General features: G+C 32.7%; 2 protein-coding genes and 1 pseudogene across 2 annotated transcripts; 1 reads left to right on the top strand and 2 right to left on the bottom strand.

The window, feature by feature from the left end:
- The first annotated feature begins 2,670 nt into the window (after nucleotides 1-2,670).
- On the top strand, nucleotides 2,671-7,159 carry LOC102581003 (probable signal peptidase complex subunit 2). The gene is made up of 5 exons (XM_006358969.2): nucleotides 2,671-2,870; nucleotides 2,959-3,110; nucleotides 3,988-4,069; nucleotides 6,670-6,812; nucleotides 6,919-7,159. The coding sequence occupies exons 1-5, from the start codon at nucleotides 2,769-2,771 to the stop codon at nucleotides 7,013-7,015; spliced, it is 576 nt and encodes a 191-aa protein (XP_006359031.1). The 5' UTR covers nucleotides 2,671-2,768; the 3' UTR covers nucleotides 7,016-7,159.
- A 1,136-nt stretch (nucleotides 7,160-8,295) lies between these two features.
- On the bottom strand, nucleotides 8,296-10,589 carry LOC102590926 (dynamin-related protein 4C-like; annotated as a pseudogene).
- A 4,076-nt stretch (nucleotides 10,590-14,665) lies between these two features.
- On the bottom strand, nucleotides 14,666-19,466 carry LOC102580664 (dehydrogenase/reductase SDR family member 12). The gene is made up of 10 exons (XM_006358968.2): nucleotides 19,298-19,466; nucleotides 19,159-19,220; nucleotides 17,862-17,981; nucleotides 17,647-17,746; nucleotides 17,480-17,560; nucleotides 17,317-17,366; nucleotides 17,074-17,224; nucleotides 16,941-16,997; nucleotides 15,129-15,250; nucleotides 14,666-15,056 (listed from the first exon to the last, which is right to left on the bottom strand). The coding sequence occupies exons 1-10, from the start codon at nucleotides 19,310-19,312 to the stop codon at nucleotides 14,852-14,854; spliced, it is 963 nt and encodes a 320-aa protein (XP_006359030.1). The 5' UTR covers nucleotides 19,313-19,466; the 3' UTR covers nucleotides 14,666-14,851.
- Nucleotides 19,467-20,186: the final 720 nt, after the last annotated feature.

Raw genomic sequence — 20,186 nt, 5'->3', positions numbered from 1 at the left:
GAAGGGCACCTCTATTTATACTAACACCTAGGGACTAAAGTGCAATTTAAAATTACTTTACAAGTCCCTAGACTATTTACACTTTGGTCCCCTTTCTAGAGAGTTCTACACTTTCTAGGTTTTTCCAAAGACTTTCTTGAAAAGTCTAAGTTATTCTAGAGCCTTCTTGAATATTCTAAAAGGTTCTAGAGTTCTCCGCAAACCTCTCCACAACTCTAGACCCTTCCGCTCCTATCCGAACGCAAAATTTAACTGTGATGTGGCAGGACGTGACACTATTCTCAATATTTAGAGAGTAAAATAGAGAATGAGCTCTCTAACCACACTTCATTCACTCTTTTGGGCATCTCCAACCTAATCTTCTATTTTACTCTCCAAATATAAAGTTCTCTATTTTACTCTCTAAAAAGGAATCTTTTCCTATCTCAGTAATAATATATTATTATTTCTATTTCATTCTTATTTTCTTATTTCATAATATAAATCCTTTTATTTCTTTTTTCCCAAATAATTACTTTATATAATTTTTAATGTGATATGAAATTATATTTTATTACAATTTTTTAAATAACATAAATTGCAAGAAAATATAATATAATACATAAATTAGGGGAAAAATTCAAATAAAAGTGACATACAATTACATAAACACTCAATTTTCAAAATCATTACGTTGCTCCCATAAATGCTCTATTAATGCATTACGGAGTTCAAAATGAGCATTTTCGTCCTTAATTTTTTTATGTCTAGCTAAAAATTGTTCAAACATGAGATTTTCATCTACCGCAATTTCTATAGTTGGAGTTGGAGCCTCTACGGCATCTTGAATTGGTGCATTGAGATCACATTCATTCTCAATTATCATGTTGTGTAGTATAATACATGTAGTCATTTTATCATGTAGCACTTTCTTTCTCAAAAAATGTGACAGTCCTGTAATAATTGCAAAAAGTTCGAGGACAAGGCTCTGCTTTGCAATCATCGGAGTCTGAGGCTCCTAGTCCTATATCACCTATAGTATCATCTCCTAACTTATCATCTTTTTCACTTAATTTAAATGAGAATTTTTTAGGTCATTACACTTCATCTGAACGGCCTATTGGGGTGAAGAAATCAAAATTAAAGAGATCAAAAGATGAAGGTCTTTCGTCAGCTATGAAACTTTTCGAAATCGAAAATAATCGTCTTGGGAAGATGTTATCAGAGTCTGCTACATCCAAACAATAGGACGGCGAAAGGCTAGATAGATATATCAAAGCCAAGAAATTTAGAGACGAAACTAAAATTTTAGTGAAAAATTTAGAAACTATTAGTGATCCAAATGTTCGTGATTACCTGCAACAAGAACAACAACGAATACTTGAAAAAAGAAATCGACAATCACAATCGCAGTCACAACCGCAATCACAATCACAATCGCAACAATTCTCGAAATCATATCCTAATTTTTTCCGAATAGTGCTAAATCTAGAAACGACCTACCGAATTTCTAAATTATTGTTGTGATCAATTAATTATTATGTAATGTATTATATTTTATCTTGTATTTAAATTATTATGTTATGTATTGTATTGTTATCTTGTATTTAAATTATCATATCATGTATTGTATTTTTAAATTAATTTTTTTCATCTTGCCATTTTAATTTTGCGTATTCTTTATAATGAAAATTAATAATAAAATAAAATTTTGTTATTCACGAAAATTAGAAAAAAAAATTAAAAACTATTTATTTGAAATTAAAATAGTCTATATTAAATAATATTTATTAAAAATATTATATTACATTTAAAAAAGAATTATGAATATTAGATATTTAATTAATGGAATTAGATATAAAATAATATGTTAATTAGAAAGTAATAGAAATAATAATAAAATAATGAAAAAGTGAAATAGAGAGTGTGAATAGTAGTTCTCCAAATTTGGAGAACTACTATTCAACTCTCTATATTTGAAGAATAGAGGGTAATTTGGAGGTGGGTTGGAGTGCTTATTCTCTATTTTACTCTCCAAATATAGAGAATGGAGAGTAAAATAGAGGTGGGTTGGAGATGGTCTTATTCTCCATTTATAGAGAGTTGAATAGTAGTTTTTCCAAATTTGGAGAACTACTATTCATACTCTTTATTTCACTTTTTGATTATTTTATTATTATTTCTATTATATAATATTTGTAATTAACATATTATAAATTATATAAGACCATTAATTAAACCGCTAATATTCGTAATTCTTTTTTAATATAATATAAAATTTAAAAAAATATTATTTAATGTATACTACTTTCATTCCGAATTAATAATAATTTAAATACAAGAATGAATAAAAATGTTCACTTTAAACTCTACAACAAATTAATAAAACATTTATGGGAACAACGTAATAATCTTGAAAGTTGAGTATTGTTGTAGTGATATTTGAATTGTCCATTAATATGTATATATAATATTTGCTTGCAATCTATGTTATTTACAAATTTAAAATAAAATATAATTTTATATTAAATAAAGAATTTGAAAATAATAAAATTTTATATTATATAGGGTGATTATTTGGAAAAAAAGAAGAAGAAAGAAATGATTTATATTATTGAAATAAGAAAATAAAAATAAAAATAATAATATAATATTGATAAGATAGAAGAAGTACCTTTTTGTAATTTCATCTATCGTCATTTCTCACTCCCCTCTGACTAACAATAGCTCTTTTTGTACCAATTTTCAGACAAACCCTAGTGAAAATCTCAGAAGCGAAATCGGAGAAAATGGATTCCACCACTCAAACACCGGTCAAGAAAAACCCTAAGAAGGCCAATCTTTTGGATCATCACTCTATCAAGAGCCTTCTGGATGAGTCTGTCACTGAGGTACCTCAGTTTTTACCTTAGATTTGAATTGAATTTGACTTATCTTTTTGTGTTGATTTGTTGTTTTGTTTGATTATATGGTTTATAGATTGTTACTAGCAAAGGATACCCAGAAGATGTGAGATTGAGTAACATCAGGTTGTTGATTGGTTCAATCATCATCGCAATTGCTCTTGTTGCTCAGTTCTACAAGAAGGAGTTTCCTGCTAATCGCGATTTTCTCATTGGATGCATTGTGTTATATCCTTTTGAAATTTCATTTTTGATTTCTGTTCACCTGTTAATTATGTGTTTTTGTTGGGATGATAACTGCGTATTAGAATGAAACGGATCTGGATGTAGGATATAGGGGTTTATATAATCTGCCATGTTTGATTCGGAATTGAGGCATAACTGTGTATTTTTTATCAGTAAAGATTATCACTGAGGAAGAGTTGGAAATTTGAAATGAAAAAAAATAAAAAATTTCATTATCTGGTTTGACAGCTATTGTGTTTTTCAGGGCCTGCATCTGTTCTATTTTCATTGTAAATACTGTTTGGTTTGTTCAGTAATTACCTTTTTATTATAAAACTAAACTGAGTTTCGAATCCAGATGAACAAGTCCTTTAGCATTCTTATGAGTAGTCACAATTTCATAGTCATGATTAGAGGGTTGAATTTTGGATGTGAATACTTGATCCCATAAGAGTCTATGGTTGAGAAAATTGCAAGTGATAAATTTTGAAGGCTGCAAGTTTACAGGTTTAGTTGTATTTGATGTATGATGGTTGAAAAGGTGTGCCTCTGCATTCTTATGAGTCCAGATGAACAAGTCCTTTAGCATTCTTATGAGTAGTCACAATTTCATAGTAATGATTAGAGGGTTGAGTTTTGGATGTGAATACTTGATCTCATAAGAGTCTATGGTTGAGAAAATTGCAAGTGATAAATTTTGAAGGCCGCAAGTCTATAGGTTTAGTTGTATTTGATGTATGATGGTTGAAAAGGTATGCCTCTGCAATGTTTGTATGTACTGGGAGTTTAATTGATGTATGTTTTATGGCGCTTGAGAGACCTAGTATTTTTAGAATGTGAAACATTTTCTCCAACTTTGTCATATCCTTGACTATGGCACGTATATCTTGTTTAACGTGATATTACAGCTGATTATCCACACAAAGGAAAAGAATGCGATTTTGTTCACCTATCCTCCGGAGGTAAGTTATCCGTCAACATGTCTTTTTCTGCATCATTATGTTTGTGAAATTCAACATGCTAGCTAATATTTTAAACTCTAATGGATAAGTTATTATCATGAAAATTTATTATCAACTTAAGAGTAACCAACTTCATCAAGATATTGGATAGGTATTTGCTGAAAGTGACATTTTGAATAGAACTAGAACAGTGATTTATCTACAAAGAAAATTTAATAGAAAAACCTGACTATAATAAGGTTTAAAGATCCGAATCAAAGTGGTGTGGAATCAGTGATAACTATTAACTCTCAACCCCTAGTTTTCTAACTGCACCACATTTTGATGCATACTACAAAAAGACTTATATTTAGAGGTGTAGGAATTTTTCCATACAATAAAGAAGAATGTAGTGGATGATAAAGTTGTGGGAACATGTGATCATGGGTTGGTGGATAGTCTTCTAGTGTATTAAGTACAAAAGAGAGGAGTTTATTTGTGGTGGAGCTTTTGGACTCAAGAACTAAATACAATGTTGTGTTGTTGTATTTTGGAGGGGGTTAAGTCTAGAGTGTTACTTCTGGATTAGTGACGACTGTAGTGAGCTTGAATTTGCTTAATATTATTGTTAAAAACGGCCTAAGGGCTTAGCAAGAGAAAGAGTTTGAAGCACATCAAGGGGTGGGCTAAAGCGTATACATTCATATATGAGGAAACCCAGTGGGGATTTTATAACCAAATTCAATTGGGAAAACAAATCATATGATGACTTGTTTTGAAATACTCTATTATACTTATTATTTTACCCCCCTCTTTGGTGTAATCACAAGATTTGTGGAGATTGAGTAGATGAACTCTTAATGAAAACTTGGAGCTAGTATGAGTGGGTGTTGGTTATAAAAAGAATGAGTGGGTTGTTGGAGTTATGGGAGCACTCTTGATATTTGTGTTAGCCAATAAAGTTCCTCTAAGGGTTTAGAGTTAAGCATTCTTGGAATTGGGTAACACGAGGTTGTAATGTGCTAACTGATAATGCTTAGTCAACATGTTGATTATTATGTGGAAGCAGTGATACTTTATTTCCCATATGCAATTAGTAGTGTGAGACCACTATTGTCTCTGGGGGTAAACTTTGTTGTTTTACTAAGTTGTTGTTCAATACAACGTACACCTTCATTATGCATAAAATCTCCTTCAATGGGTGAACTTATTTTTAATATTAAAATTAGTGAGTGTGGTGGAGAATATGCATTTTAATGTTGAAAATGTTAATTTTGATTGCATAAGATGGTAGTGTGGCCACAACTTCTATAAAATTACTATTCCATGATCAGCCCACCTATTACCCCTCTAAAGAGCAAATGTCTATCCAACAACTCAGATTTCATCCTATCACAACTTTATTACATCATTGCATATTTATTTATGGGAAAAGGCTCAAATATGCCATCGAACTTTCAGAAAAGGCTCATTTATGCCATCCGTTAAAAGTTTGGCTCATCTATGCCATTACCGTTTAAGAAAAGGCTCATTCATGCCATTATTTTTTAACGGTGGTTTTGCAAAACCATTTTTTACACGTGGCCAATTATAATTCGGCCACGTCATTATTTTTTTAATAATAAAAATTCAAAATTCTGAAAAAAATAATGACGTGGCCGAATTATAATTGGCCACGTGTAAAAAATGGTTTTGTAAAACCACCGTTAAAAAATAATGGCATGAATGAGCCTTTTCTTAAACGGTAATGGCATAGATGAGCCAAACTTTTAACGGATGGCATAAATGAGCCTTTTCTGAAAGTTCGATGGCATATTTGAGCCTTTTCCCTTTATTTATTTATTCTATGGAAGAATTCTTGCACCTATAAATAGGAGTCTGTTTGCCTTGTGATGGTGTCTGAACAAGTGTTACAAATAGGAGTTTGTTTACCTTGTGATGGTGTATGAACAAGTCTCCAATATATTCACTATAAAAATATGTTTTCTTGTAAGAAGGTGGTTTATTGTGGTGTTGTTTTAGACTCAACAACTAGTGACGGGAATGCCAAGTAACACACATGAAAATGGGTGAATCTAAACCCAACCCATCAAATACCCATTTTCAGCGGTTATATGGACATGATCAATATTTGACCCATTTAAATAAATCATTATCCTACTCATTTTTACTTGGACGGGTTGGATAGTTACTTGATTATTTTATCCCTTTCTTCAAGCACTAATTAGAAGTGTGATGAAGGGAGTACCGTCTTATGGCTAGTGTAACTTACCAGAAGGAAAAAATGGGATAAAAAGACTTACAGTAGTAACTACTTCAGATGAAGGACTATATCATTGATGTGTTTAAGAGAAACTTTCATTTGTATTCTTTTGGGTTAAATGACTGGTCATTTGGTGTGCATCTTTTGTTTCTTTTCTTGGTCTTATCTCTTATATTGCATCTCTCGTGTCTTGCAACTATTGCATCTGGTGGCATATCATGTTCAGACCTTAGATCTGGTGGATGCCCTTCCGTTCTTGTTTTTGTCTTTTATTTTTTTTCTTTCCGGTTGTAAAGTCATCAGTTTAGTTGCTCTAGATTCACAGAAGACTTAATTAGCTTTGGTTTGTGTATGACAGGGATCTTTCAACAGCACTGGCTTAGTCGTCTCATCAAAGCTGCCTAGATTCTCCGATATGTACACACTTACGGTAGAAAGTGCTGATCCCAAGTCCATTTCTGCGAGGCCAAAAGTTGAATTTACCAAGAGCGTCACAAAATGGTCTCTTTCTCCCTCTCATCCTTTTGAAAGAGGAAAAATATATAGTACATGTGGGATTTCATAAACTGAATGACTTGCTTCTGATGAGATAGATATGTTTTTGCAGGTTTGCCAAAGATGGAGTTCTTGTGGAGGGTCTATTCTGGAAAGATGTTGAAGCCTTAGTTAACGATTATGCTAAGGAACACAAAAAGAGCAAATAGATGCAATTTCAAACATTTTGATAGGATTGTTGATGACATGGATAGCCAATGAGATTGAAAACATCGGTTAATGACTTACTGGATTAATATCATATATATCATTGTTGAAGCAAAATTGATCCAATTTTCATCATTGATTCATATTTTGATCCAACTGCAAAGTATTTTAGCCTTGTTGATCATTAATAGTTTATTTTAGAAAAGTAGAGCATTTTTGTGATGCTGCACTTGGTTTCATACGTCTTGCGCGTTTTCTTCAACAATTCATATAGCTAAGGTAAAAGAAGGCAACATTATAATTGAAGGCTGCTCGAGTATTTTTCTTGGATGTTGTTGGCCTTGTCGTGAAATATTTTCTTAAACTAACTTTGAATCAGTTATTACTTAATTACAAATTATTAGTACAATAAAATCAAGGTTTTGTGGTTAGATAAGTTGATGCATAACTAAAAAAATGCAACAAATTCAACTCGGTGTTTGATGTCTACCTTGGTGCCCGACTAAGTGGAGTTCGCGGCCACTTATCTCAAAAGAAAGAGAAGACTGCAAGAGCATAAGCCCCGTTCAGTTAGCCCAACTGGGCCACGTGAATAACTGTCAAACTGGCCAATATCGCTCCCGAGCAGGTGTCATAGGCTCCACACCTCGTCTCAGCCCAAGCCCATACGGGCTTTAAACTCCTTAAGCCCGTGAAGCTAATTCGTTACCGAACCTGCATCTCTGCAGAAATGGCCCGGGGACTTTCCTGGGTCCTGGAACACCCAAAGAGTGGACCTTGACCCATTCACGTCGTCTTGCAGTCATGATGCAATATGCTAGCAGACAATACTATTAAAATTAGGATTAAAGAACCTTCACAAACGGTGTGGGACAAACGGAAATAGCTATCAAAGAGAAAAATACACATCTCTTACATGATCATTAAGATATCAATTAGAGCCTTGTTCTCAGCACACTCACGAGAAAGTTTTTGGAGAATCCGACACACTCATTGACATTTTTGAAAAGTCCAAGCTACATGTGACATTTCTGTTTCTGATATATGCATATGCATGTACTTAAGGCCAAGTCCTGTTGCACTAATCTTCATGTATAATTATTATCTAAAATTCCTTAGCTCTACCCTCTTCAAATCTTTTGAAGCCACAATCCACAAATTAGACTCGATCTTCTATATCAAAATACGATAATTTCATATCTATAACATAGCTGGCGGATGTGAATATAGTAAGAACTCATCAGAAAACTATGAAAAGCAGCACGACATTAAGCTCGTTCACTTGGGGCAATAAGACAAATAAACTTGATTTGCATTTAGCTTATAGCTAGAAAGACAAGAACTACATACAAGCAGGGCACAGACACTTCAATTCCTACTGTAGGCATTCCACAACTAAACTACTTAGTATTAGGAGCCTACAGACAATTTTGTAAAACCAAAACATAGTACTAATCCACTTCTATAGTCGGATATTTAGAGATAAACTAGATATTAGGAACATTTGCTTAATGGAAACAAAGTGCCCTGCTCATATTGATCTAGCCCCTTTCATGATCATCATGAAGTGAAATCCTGTCCATGATATTGGCCACCACCTCTTTGGACTCCTTGAGCAGCTTGACACTCTTTTTGAGCCTATTGCGTTTCTCAGCAACCAAAGGCGACTCAATAAGCATTCTTTCAATTCCACCACCATGAGGTGTCATCAGATCCTGAATGATCTCGTTTTCCATCTCCTTGTTAATCATGTTACGAATGCTGAACATTATGTGCAAGGCCATAGAATCCACCAGCCTCATTAGCACAATTTTCCAATAGGCCATCATTCTCATCTTCAAATCAAAAGCCTGCTGCACCACATCAAGATGCTTCCTCAAATGACCAACATCGATTTCTCCTACCCCTTCAAGGTTTATCACCGAGCACTTCCCATGATCATTCATAATCTCCATGAACATGTGTTGTTGAGCCATGAACTTACTATAAGTAGTTAAATAGTCAGGATTACAAGTGTAATCAGTCAGCTTTTCCATCCCGATGATTTCCCTTACCCAATCAACTGATTCATTCTTTTTCTTGGCAATCAAGTTTTGGGCTGCTCTTCTAGTAGAAGACTGAAGCTGTGGATAGTTCTCACAATGATACATTAAAACTATGATAACAACTCGCTCTAAGTAATTCCACAGTTTCCCCACAAAATCCTCTGGAGAGCTAGCAATTTCCTTCACTTTTCTCTGCAAAACATTGAAGAAAACCGCTCGAGGAAGGAAATTTGGCAATCCAATCCCTTTCGTTTCTTGTAAAACCATGACCTCTTCCATCAAGAATCCCTCCACTTTCTCCAAATTCTTGGAATGCAGCTCATTAGAATATTGATCAAGCATTTCAACCAGCCTAGCTGCAGAGTGCATTTCTTTTTCATCAGGATACTCATCAAACTCCCCACTTAAAAGAATTTTCTTCAATGAATCCTTTGATGAACTCAGAATGCGCATAAATGCCGTCAGAGCTTCAGCCACAGAAGTCAGATGCTGAGGAAGCCTGTTAAGCTCAGCAAGATTGAGAGCAAGTTTATCATTGATCTTCCTCACAATTTCAGGCAAGCATTTTGAAATGATGCTTGCTTGAATACGCACCAGCTTTTGTGCCAAAATAGGAACACTAACCATCGATTTATCAATCTTCGAAAGAAGTGGATGAGTTGAAAAAAGCCTTTGCTCATCAGTCATCACTCCTAGCTTCTTCGTAAGACTCATTCCCAATTCTATTCCTCACACAAACATAGCCAAGCCCTATATTCACTTCATCAGCAGTAACCTTTTCAAGCAGCCCTTCAGGGGCTTTATCAGCTTTTGTCACAACAGCCAGAGTCCTTTCTCCTGTTTTGTCCACTTTCTGAGACATTCTAATAGACTCACAAGTAGGGAAATCAACAGTAGCTGATAAAACATTCAAGATTATGCTTTCTTCAGGGACTATATATTTCATAATAATATCATAAACTTGTTCATAAATGTCTTCAGGTTGTCCTTGTACAGCAACTCTAGTAATACCAGGTAAATCCACCATGGTCAAATCAGGGACACCGTTTTTTTTAACTACTAATGTTAAAGGGTAGTTAGATATACCTTTACCATGTCCAGCAATCTCATCAGTAGCAAGAATTATAGCATCTGCAATGCCAATTTCATCAACAGGGAGTGACTTGTTATTGTACTCCAACTGAAGATTTGTTGCAGTGATGTTTGGATCATTCTGCAGCCTCATAACAAGAGGGACCCTGGTGCAAATGCCTTGTCCTCTAGGAAGACTGATCCCAGCAAGGGATTCAAGAACACTGGACTTTCCAGAAGATTGATCCCCGACTACTACAATCGTTGGGAGCTGGATACCTTCTTGCATTATGTTAAGATGGCGGAGCTTGTCTATACAGTCGAGAAGTGGACGGATTCTATCATTGAAAGATGCAACAATAGGAGGATTAATAGCACCACAAGCTACTACTGCAAGAGGTTTTGGATCAAGAATTTCAACTGAATCAGCAATGCAGCCATTGGCATTTTGGTTTGCCATATGTACTTTCTTTGATAGAAAAAGAAATGGTTTTGATGGTTTGTTTGAGAGGTGAAAATGGTTGTGGTGATGATGAAGTTTATGAAGAAGTTAAAATCTTGTTTAAAGACAAATGATGTGTACTTTAAAGTGACTGAGAATATTACTTTAGATTTGATTGAAAAAGCTCAGACTGTATAGGTAGGCTTTCCTTTCCAATGAATGTATATAGGTTTGTATTTCAGAATAAAGAATAAGCAGAGAGACTGACTATATATAGTGATTAATTCTTTTTCTGATTTTCTCTTATTGTACTCAATCTCCTTTGATTGGTTTTCATTTTCTGAGGAACATATAGATATGGATTTGATTCAGTTCATTGGGTGAATTTGACAATTTATATAACAACTGTACAGTAAAGTTTTAAAACGATATTTGCAACAAAGGTAGTCTTTCAAAAGTGCCTTTGTTCCTTGTTTGGCCGGATGGTTTGGTAGTCAAATTTAATACATGTAGTATTAGTTATACATCTTGTTCAGACGTATAACTAATATACATAGCAAAACATGATATTAACACCACGTTAGCTATTAATATATGTAAAAAAAACTAAATAAATTGGTCATAAAACTCAAAATAATTACATGTTCATACCCAATCCAAAGTAAATAAAAAAATACCTATTTTCTCAAAAAAAAAATTACAGCTCATACCCCCATTCATTAAGGTTATAGTTTTCGCTTAACTGATACTAAATCAGTATCATATATTCTATTGATATCATTTAAGACTGATAATTTCACTTAACTGACACTTAATCACTATATATATATATATATATATATATATATATATATATATATTAGTGGAGTATGAATATAAATTGGTATATGTTTATAATTATTTTACTTTTATAGGGTATTTGCTTGGTTTCTCCTTAATTTTATAGGAGCTACAATTTATCCATTGGTTATTGTAAGTAAAAAAAAAGTTGAGAGGTGTCTTTCTTTCAAACTTAGCTCAAAAGTGATTAGACTCATGATTTTATCGATGGTAGTCCATTTTAAATATGGACGTACTAGATTATAATGGAAAACATTATGCAGATAAGCAAATATATACTGTTTAATTAATTAATATAGCTATAGTTTGTTAGTTAATTAAAGAGATTTATTAAGTTTAAGAGATTAACTTCTCTCCATTGACAGTGGACAAGAAAATTACATTATCAGTTCATTTTTAGAAATACTTATTTATTTGCCTAATTATACTCCATAGCTATTATTTTGTTTGCTATGAGTATTTCTGTTTGGCTTGCCAATATACAAAAAGAATAAGTATATACAAAATTTTGTATTTATACATTTCGAAATTTTTCAGAATTTATACAAATAAAATGTATCAACATGATAATTATATACAAGCTAGGGTAAGAATATACAAATTCTGGATCTATACAATTAGGAAAATTCTGGATATATACAATTAGGAAAATTCTGGATATATACAATTAGAAATCAAATTATACAACTTTTGGATTTATACAATTAGGAGCCGAATTATACAAATTCTAGACGTGGACTACGTAATTATGATTGTAAGTTAGTGGTGAATGGTAATTTAATTAAACTGTAGCTATATTAACTAATTAACTAGTATATATTTGTTTACCCGCCTAATTTTCCCAATATTTAAGTCCAATTTTAGCTTAAGAAGGGGTTTTTTTCCTTTTAACCAAACTCATTTTTAAATGTGAATGTATAAGATCTCATAAGTAATTATTTAATGTACTCACACGATCTAAATCAAGTGCTTCGAGAATATGTCAATATATATTATACAGTATAAGTGAGACGGTATTTAAATAATGATATATGTGTTATATATATTTGTTTGAAAAAAATAATAGAGAAAAGCGTACACTAAACTCATGATCTATGTGAAATTAGCACAACACTCACATAAGCATAGAAATTACATTGAATTTATTTTATATTTCTGTGTAATAAAGAAGAGAAAAGCGTACACTAAACTCATGATCTATGTGAAATTAGCACAACACTCACATAAGCATAGAAATTACATTGAATTTATTTTATATTTCTGTGTAATAAAGAAGAGAAAAGCGTACACTAAACTCATGATCTATGTGAAATTAGCACAACACTCACATAAGCATAGAAATTACATTGAATTTATTTTATATTTCTATGTAATAAAGAAGAGAACTATTTTACAATATAAAATGTGGTAAAAGCATGATTTACCCTTTTTCTTTAAAATTCTGCATACCACAAATGTGCATTATTTCGAGAATTAAACATCAAACGACTCAATTAGTAGTTTATTCAAAGTCAATCTAACCGTTTACTTTTGGAAAGACGCCAAATAGGCCTATACCCTAGCACTTTTATGTATAATAGGAAAAAATTAGATAATTGTATATTGAATTAGCTACATCATCTCAAGCATGAATGACTTTCCACATATTTAGAAGAGTTCCCCCTAATCTGGTGCCTGTTTATGAAAGAGACTCTGCTATAACTCTGTTTTAATGAAGGACTTCATTTCCCTTGAGTTCTGCTTGGAATTGGGCCTCCATAATATCTTCTGTAAGATATATTTGTTCAAGGAGACGCGATAGTATTTAGAATAAGACAGAAATATTGAGAGGATTTCATATTTAAAAAAGTATAAATTATAGGAACCACATATTATAAGTACTAAATAACATCCTATCCCTTCTAGTTTTTTATTTACCAAAAATCCCTTAAAAATGATGTTTGCAGGATACATAGCGTTGTGCACGGGATACATTAGGTTTGATACATTCCACATAGCGGGATACACATCGTTGTGCACGGGATACATAGCGTTTGATACATTTCACATAGCGGGATACATAGCGTTGTGCACGGGATACATAGCGTTTGATACATTTCACATAGCGGGATACATAGCGTTGTGCACGGGATACATAGCGTTTGATACATTTCACATAGCGGGATACATAGCGTTGTGCACGGGATACATAGCGTTTGATACATTTCACATAGCGGGATACATAGCGTTGTGCACGGGATACATAGCGTTTGATACATTTCACATAGCGGGATACATAGCGTTGTGCACGGGATACTAGCGGGATACATAGCGTTGTGCACGGAATACATGCGAGATACATAGGTAATAAGGGATTTTTGAAATTTTTGAAATAAGTAGGGATAAATTGATATTAAGATAAGTAAAGGAGTGTAGTTAAGTAATTTGTCCTTTAAAAATTGAGATTATTTAAAGAAGATTTTGAGTTGATTAGGATTGAGGAATCAGTGTATACTTCATGTATAATTAAGCTATATTCAATTTTTTGAATGTATTATAATGTATAGTCATTGTATAGGTAAACTATACTCAATCTTTTTAGTGTATCATAATGTATAGTCAATATATACTTTTTATGAGTTTTGACCATTTTTATATAAATAAAAACATGGTTATATTTGTTGTAAACTAATTACTTTATTTTATATATTTGAAACTATTTCTTTATATAAAAACTTAACAAAAATTAATATATCGAGTAAATAGCATTACTGGTTACAAAAGCAACAAGTGCACCAGTGGTCTAGTGGTAGAATAGTACCCTGCCACTGTACAGACCCGGGTTCGATTCCCGGCTGGTGCAATGCACTTTTTGATTTTTGCTTTAATTACAAGAATTGCTTATCAAAAGTCAAATTGACTAATTTTTAAAATTAAATTAGCTTACGATAATTCAGTATTTCAAACAAAAACTATAAATTACAGTTTTTTGCATATCAATATGATGAAAAAATACATCATAAAATGTTAGTCAAAGGTTTTTATAGTTTGACTCTAAAAAGGAAACTATGACAATTAAAAGTGGATGAAGGTAATATTATATTAAGAAGATATTTACCATTTATAACAATAATTTTTTTTTCACTTATCACTTTTAATACATATTACAGAGAACAATTTATAAAACACATCTAATACAAGTTTTATCGATGGATAATACATTTATCACACATTTTTAGTACAAAGTGTCGATTTCTTACCAAACAAGCATAGTATATTTCAAAGCAGTTATAATACATATATATTACATATATAATTCACTTTTAATACATGTTGCAGATTTATCATAGTATTGTTATGTATTGCTATAAATAGTAAGTAATAAATAAAAAGTATAGCTAAAATCAGTAATTATTTATGAGTAAAAGGTATCCATCCGAATAATTTTTCCTATATCCTCCTTATAAGCCAGCAAAAGACCTAAGTTTCTCAATTATGGAGTCTATAGCAGAATGAGAGTTCTTGGTGCCTGTTAATGGCAGATGTTTTGGTGCTTCAGCTCTGTCAAAATAAAATGCTCCAGGAACCAACTTCTCTTTTGGTTGTAATGACAACCAGATAACTGTATCTGCACCTTCCTCACTGTTTCTAAGTTTTCCTTCAAATCTATAAAACATAAATTCCAGATATCATGACTATTATTAAACCAAGGATCATGTATCAAGATGATTAACTTACTTTTTAGAAAAATCTGGCAAACTCTTGGCTACTCCAGGCGTCTCGGCCCACCCTGGATGCATGGAGTAGAAACCAACACCTTTATCCTTGTACTTTTCAGCCCATTTTTCTGTCAGTGCAGTCTGAAATGAAAGACATACAATCCATTGAGTTGAAGGCAGCTTTGACGAACATGATATGGTTTCGTTCTAGAGAGTAGAGAGAGTTGTAGTTAAGATGGGGAGCAAACAAGCAAGATACATGAACGAAACTTTCCTGATGTACATTTGTTGATCGGAGGATCATTACATGTCTGTACATCCTGCTTATCGATACTACACCAGATACGAAGAAAACCACATACAAAATGTAAAGGAAGGGCAAATGTTTTGTCAAAGACCTAGCAAATTTTTTTACTGAGTTCTTAAACATAATGAAAGGGGGAACTCTAAAGCTGTTTCACAGTAGAAAGTTAAAAAGGATTACTCCCTAGTCCCTACTTTATCGATGGTTCTCTTTAAAAAATTAACTCGCGGTGAAGGATTTTAACTGGGATCAACAAATCAAAATTTCAATTTGCTGTAGGATGAGACTGAAAAAAAGTTGTCTAGGAATGAGGGAAACAAAAGACCATAGCTATCAAAGATGAAAATACACATCTCTTAAATGATCATTAAGATATCAGTAGGAGCCTTGTTCTCAGCATATTCATAAGCTAGGTAAATGAAATCAGGATATCACTTCATGAAGAAAAGTCATGCTGCCACACACACACACACATTCCAAAGAGACTTATTAGTGCTAGTAAACTGGCATGCATATATGAGTCTGTTAAGTCATGTTGTCAATCCAAAGAGAGTTTGCATGAAATGCAGAGAGATTCATAACTTCAGTATCAAAGGCCAAGAAAACACCGGATTGTGTGAAGAGCGGTGCATCAGTCAGAAAAAAAAGTACTCAGACCATACCTCAAGCACAGAATTTAAACATAAAAAAGATACTGAAATCACTTAGAAGTATCTGGAAAAAGAATGAAGAAAACCTTCTAACCTTTGAATCTGACATTCTAGAGAAAGTTGTTAGCTTTTTTTTAAAAAGAAGAAGGGACTGAATAACAACACATTTCTTTATAAATAGGAGATTCTGGAGGGAGATTGTTCATGGAACTTCAATAGACTTCTCTGATGAAACTTCAAATATTTTAAAGCAAAATATTCTCTTAAGAGATGCAATAATATTATGCCAATTGTGATGAACCAGTACTTATAGGTTTTTTACGCCAAGAATGATATTTATATATCAAGGAGCAAACCTTTATGTTAAAAATAGGGGAGGAATATCACTTGCTTCTGTTGGATCTATAACTCAATAAAAACAGAAAATGACAAGCAGCATTTTGGAATAATGTTTACACAGACCATAGCAAATAGCTTAATGGAGGAAACTTTCAAATATAAGGTAGGTTCGTCATAGTATCATAAGGTAGACAAAGAGGATAGAAGAGAGAGATAGTTATTAAGCTCACGTCTATCATTAAAAACACTTCACTCTAACATAACAACATTACAAGGGAGGGTTTTATAGGTGCCAATAGAGTCTTCTAGACTCGTGCTTACTAAATGCATTGACACAAACATTATGAACTTAACCACAATGATAACTTAAAAGCATGCACTTAGTAAGCATACAGGCTATGCACCAATCACATTGATGTCCTAAAAGTCACATGAATAACATCAAATGCGTGCACTTGGTAATTCTAGAATATTCAATATTACTTTCCAACAACAATTTTCTTACAAGTACGTTTTTCCAAGACCATTATTATTTTACCTGAATTCTCTTGTTCCGAGCATACTGTACCACCCCATCAAACGTGTCACCACTAAACTGCAATATGGTTTATCACATAATAAGTTTTCTAGCAAGATCAAGGTATTGAGAAATTGAGAAAAAAAATTTTTACCTGTAAATCAGTAGTCAATGGAGATGAGTACATTCCACCCGAGGAAACTGTGATAACACGAGCATCAGGTGCAGCCTTCTCTAGGAGTGGTAACATCAACTCAGTCAAGGTGTAAGTTCCAAGAACATTTGTAGCAAAACTCAGCTCATATCTGTTTTTTTAAGAAAATAAGAGTAATCATTAACCTTTGAATAGCCGTCCAATGAGAGTTTTTATGAAAGCATTAAACATAAGTCTGCCTACCCTTCCGGTGTGATGACACGATTAGCTTCAAGCAGGCCAGCATTATTAACCTTTTCATATATAAATATAAACAATAAACTGGTCAAGAAGAATCAAAATCATCTTAGAAGACCACTAGACGGTGTCCAATGAAAAAGTTCACAAATGAGAAAAAGTATACTACCAGGACATGGACAGGCACATCTTTTGAACAAAACCTGGAAGTAAAGGATTTGACATCATTGACTGATGAAATATCACAGACCTGCCAATTTTGAAACATAAGTAACCAATAAACTGAACTTTAAAACATCCTCCCACATCAATTCAGATAATAGAAGTGAGAACTACCTCCAAGTAGACATTTTTATTCCCCGTGTTTGAGTGAATTTTGGTAAGAGCAGCCTCTCCCCTCTCTTTATTACGGCATACCATGTAGACGGTCGCCCCACTTGAAACATTCAAAAGACATAGCTGTTAGTGATACCTGGAACAAAGTATAGTTCTTGAATTGATCTCTCAATGCCAACTCTCTGAGAAAGAAGAACTTAAGGTAAGATAAGCACCGTGAAGCGAGACCCTCAGCAGTTGCGAAACCTATGCCGGAATTTGCACCTGTGACAATGCAATTCTTTCCTTCCATTTGAACTTGCATATCTTCAGGCTTGAAATTCTTTGCATGTTCCCTAAATTCAATTATTGCCAAAGATTAACTTATCGTATCCTTGAAATTGAACGGGAGACTTGGAGCAACAGTAAAATTGTCTTGGAATGACCTATATGTCACGGGTTTGAGCAGTGGAATCATCCATTGACCTTTTGACAAGGTAGACTGCCTACATCACAACCCCTCTGAGTGAATGCGGGATGCTTCATGCACGGGGCTTCCCTTTTTTTTATACTACCCTCATGACGTAACTAAATTCCTGTACCACTTTTCAAATACTTTCAATAGAAGGGGGGAAAATGTAACTTGATCACAAAAACAAATCAAGATTGTTTGCTAATCTGAGATCCATCCATTCCTTAAACTTGACTCAACCCTCAAATACAAAATTAAATTCCAAGGCTCAAAAGATTAAAAAAGCCTTTTTGACATACTTCCTTTTTAAGTTATCCAAGAACAAGTTGCCCAAGTAAAACCATTAGCCAAATGAAAATTTCCCACTTAAATTTTCACTTCACCAAATGCCAAAAAATACAGGAATAATCAGCTTGATTTGCCTAGCCAAAAGTCAATATCCAATGACACAGTAACCAGTAACAAATTAGTCATCATCCTACTGTATAATCAGAAATTCTTAGACAGTCAAATCTGCTCATGCTGCAACTCAAAAGCAAAATCTAAATGATGATTACTCTTCTATCAACATGTAGCTTTGTAAGCAAAGGAAGAGTAAGAAGCCTCCGAACTCAACAACTTTTGTTCAAATAGTATCAAGAATATCATTAAATAATACATGTATTAGTCACGCTATTATCTAATCCTCTGTCTGGTAGGATTTTCATAGATCTATTAGTTATACACCCTATTCACTACTCACTAGGTCGTATAACTATTAACTAATGCCTAAGCAAACTACGATATTAACAATACAATGATTATTAATACATGAATAAGCACAGTTAAAGACTGAATTATGCTTAATATACCAAATCAAACCGTGAATAAGAAATAATTTCAAAATAACTAATTTCAGCATAACTAATGTACTATGTTCAGTACTATTGTTATACACTCTACAATTGTTCTAAAATCAGTAACCCATAAAATTAAAATTCTGACTTTACTTTAATTAGGATAAGATCGGGACTTCAAATAAAAAAATAAATTATATATTCCACATAAAATAAGATACTTACGAAAAAGCAGATTTAGTGAAATGCATATATCCATAAAGCCCAAATACCGAAGCTCTCAATGTCTGCATTTGGAACAGTAAAAATAAATCAAACCAAAATGTAAGAGAGAGAAAAAGTGAAATGAAAAAAAGGTGTCTACCTTGACAATAAACATGATGAGAATCGAAGTTACAGAGATCGCAAAATTTGAATTTTCAGATTTTCATCTTTATAAAGACTTTTCTCTCAGAGTTTACATGTCCCTATTTTGCTACTTGGCTCGTCTTCTTCCACGTAAACATTGCCGGCTCAGAATATAAGAAAAATAAGGGAAAATGACCCTGTTTGTCATTCTGGTTGTCACGAAATCACTCATATATATCTTTATGTTATACAAATTATTTATATATTATAAGTTGATTCATTTAATTTATTTTAGAAATAATATTCTATAGTTGTAGGACTTTTAATAATTCTTCCTTTTATATGAAAATAATTATATTTCCTACAAATATTACTAAATTTTTTTAAAAACAAAATGCTTATAAATTATTATTGTTTTATGGAAAAAAAACGAGGCCCTTAAATTAGGGGGACAACGCAACAGTCTTTTTTGTTAGCCTGGAGAGTCGTTTATGCACGCAAACCTCTGCAATTTTATTTAATTCCTTGCACCAAAAATAAATTGTTGTATATTTTTTTTAATTTCAGGATAATCCATAATCGTTATAATTTTTGTCATACCCTCCGCTATTTATATGAAGACTTTATCCAAAAAAAAAAAATGAAATCCAAAAACTTCAGTCTTACTAATTTTGATATGAGCTATATATTTTTAAAATTTGATACAGTTTGATTTGATGTACACTCCTGACTTAAGTATATTACTTGTCACATTCGATTGTCAATGATAAATAATAATCTTTTTATCTTAATTATGTGACATTATTCAAATTTTAAGATTCAAATAAATCTATCTTTAATCGTAATATTTTTATATATCTTTATATATATATATATATATATATATATATATATAAATATATATA

The sequence above is a fragment of the Solanum tuberosum genome, unplaced genomic scaffold (assembly GCF_000226075.1).
Source record: "Solanum tuberosum cultivar DM 1-3 516 R44 unplaced genomic scaffold, SolTub_3.0 scf00285, whole genome shotgun sequence".
In the NCBI taxonomy this organism is placed as follows: Eukaryota; Viridiplantae; Streptophyta; class Magnoliopsida; order Solanales; family Solanaceae; genus Solanum; species Solanum tuberosum.
The sequence above is the reverse complement of the archived record's forward strand: the minus strand, read 5'-3'. Positions and strand labels throughout refer to the sequence as shown.

Bases quoted from the DNA above. Each gene is read 5' to 3' on its own strand.
- LOC102580664 (XM_006358968.2), bottom strand. The intron at 17,747-17,861 runs GTGCTTATCTTA...GAATGTTTCAAG, and splicing joins GCTGAGGGTCTCGCTTCACG to TGGGGCGACCGTCTACATGG. The intron at 15,251-16,940 runs GTAAAATAATAA...CTTTCATTTCAG, and splicing joins CTCGGAACAAGAGAATTCAG to ACTGCACTGACAGAAAAATG.
- LOC102581003 (XM_006358969.2), top strand. From the start codon at position 2,769: ATGGATTCCACCACTCAAACACCGGTCAAGAAAAACCCTAAGAAGGCC. The intron at 4,070-6,669 runs GTAAGTTATCCG...TGTGTATGACAG, and splicing joins TGTTCACCTATCCTCCGGAG to GGATCTTTCAACAGCACTGG. The intron at 6,813-6,918 runs GTCTCTTTCTCC...ATGTTTTTGCAG, and splicing joins ACCAAGAGCGTCACAAAATG to GTTTGCCAAAGATGGAGTTC.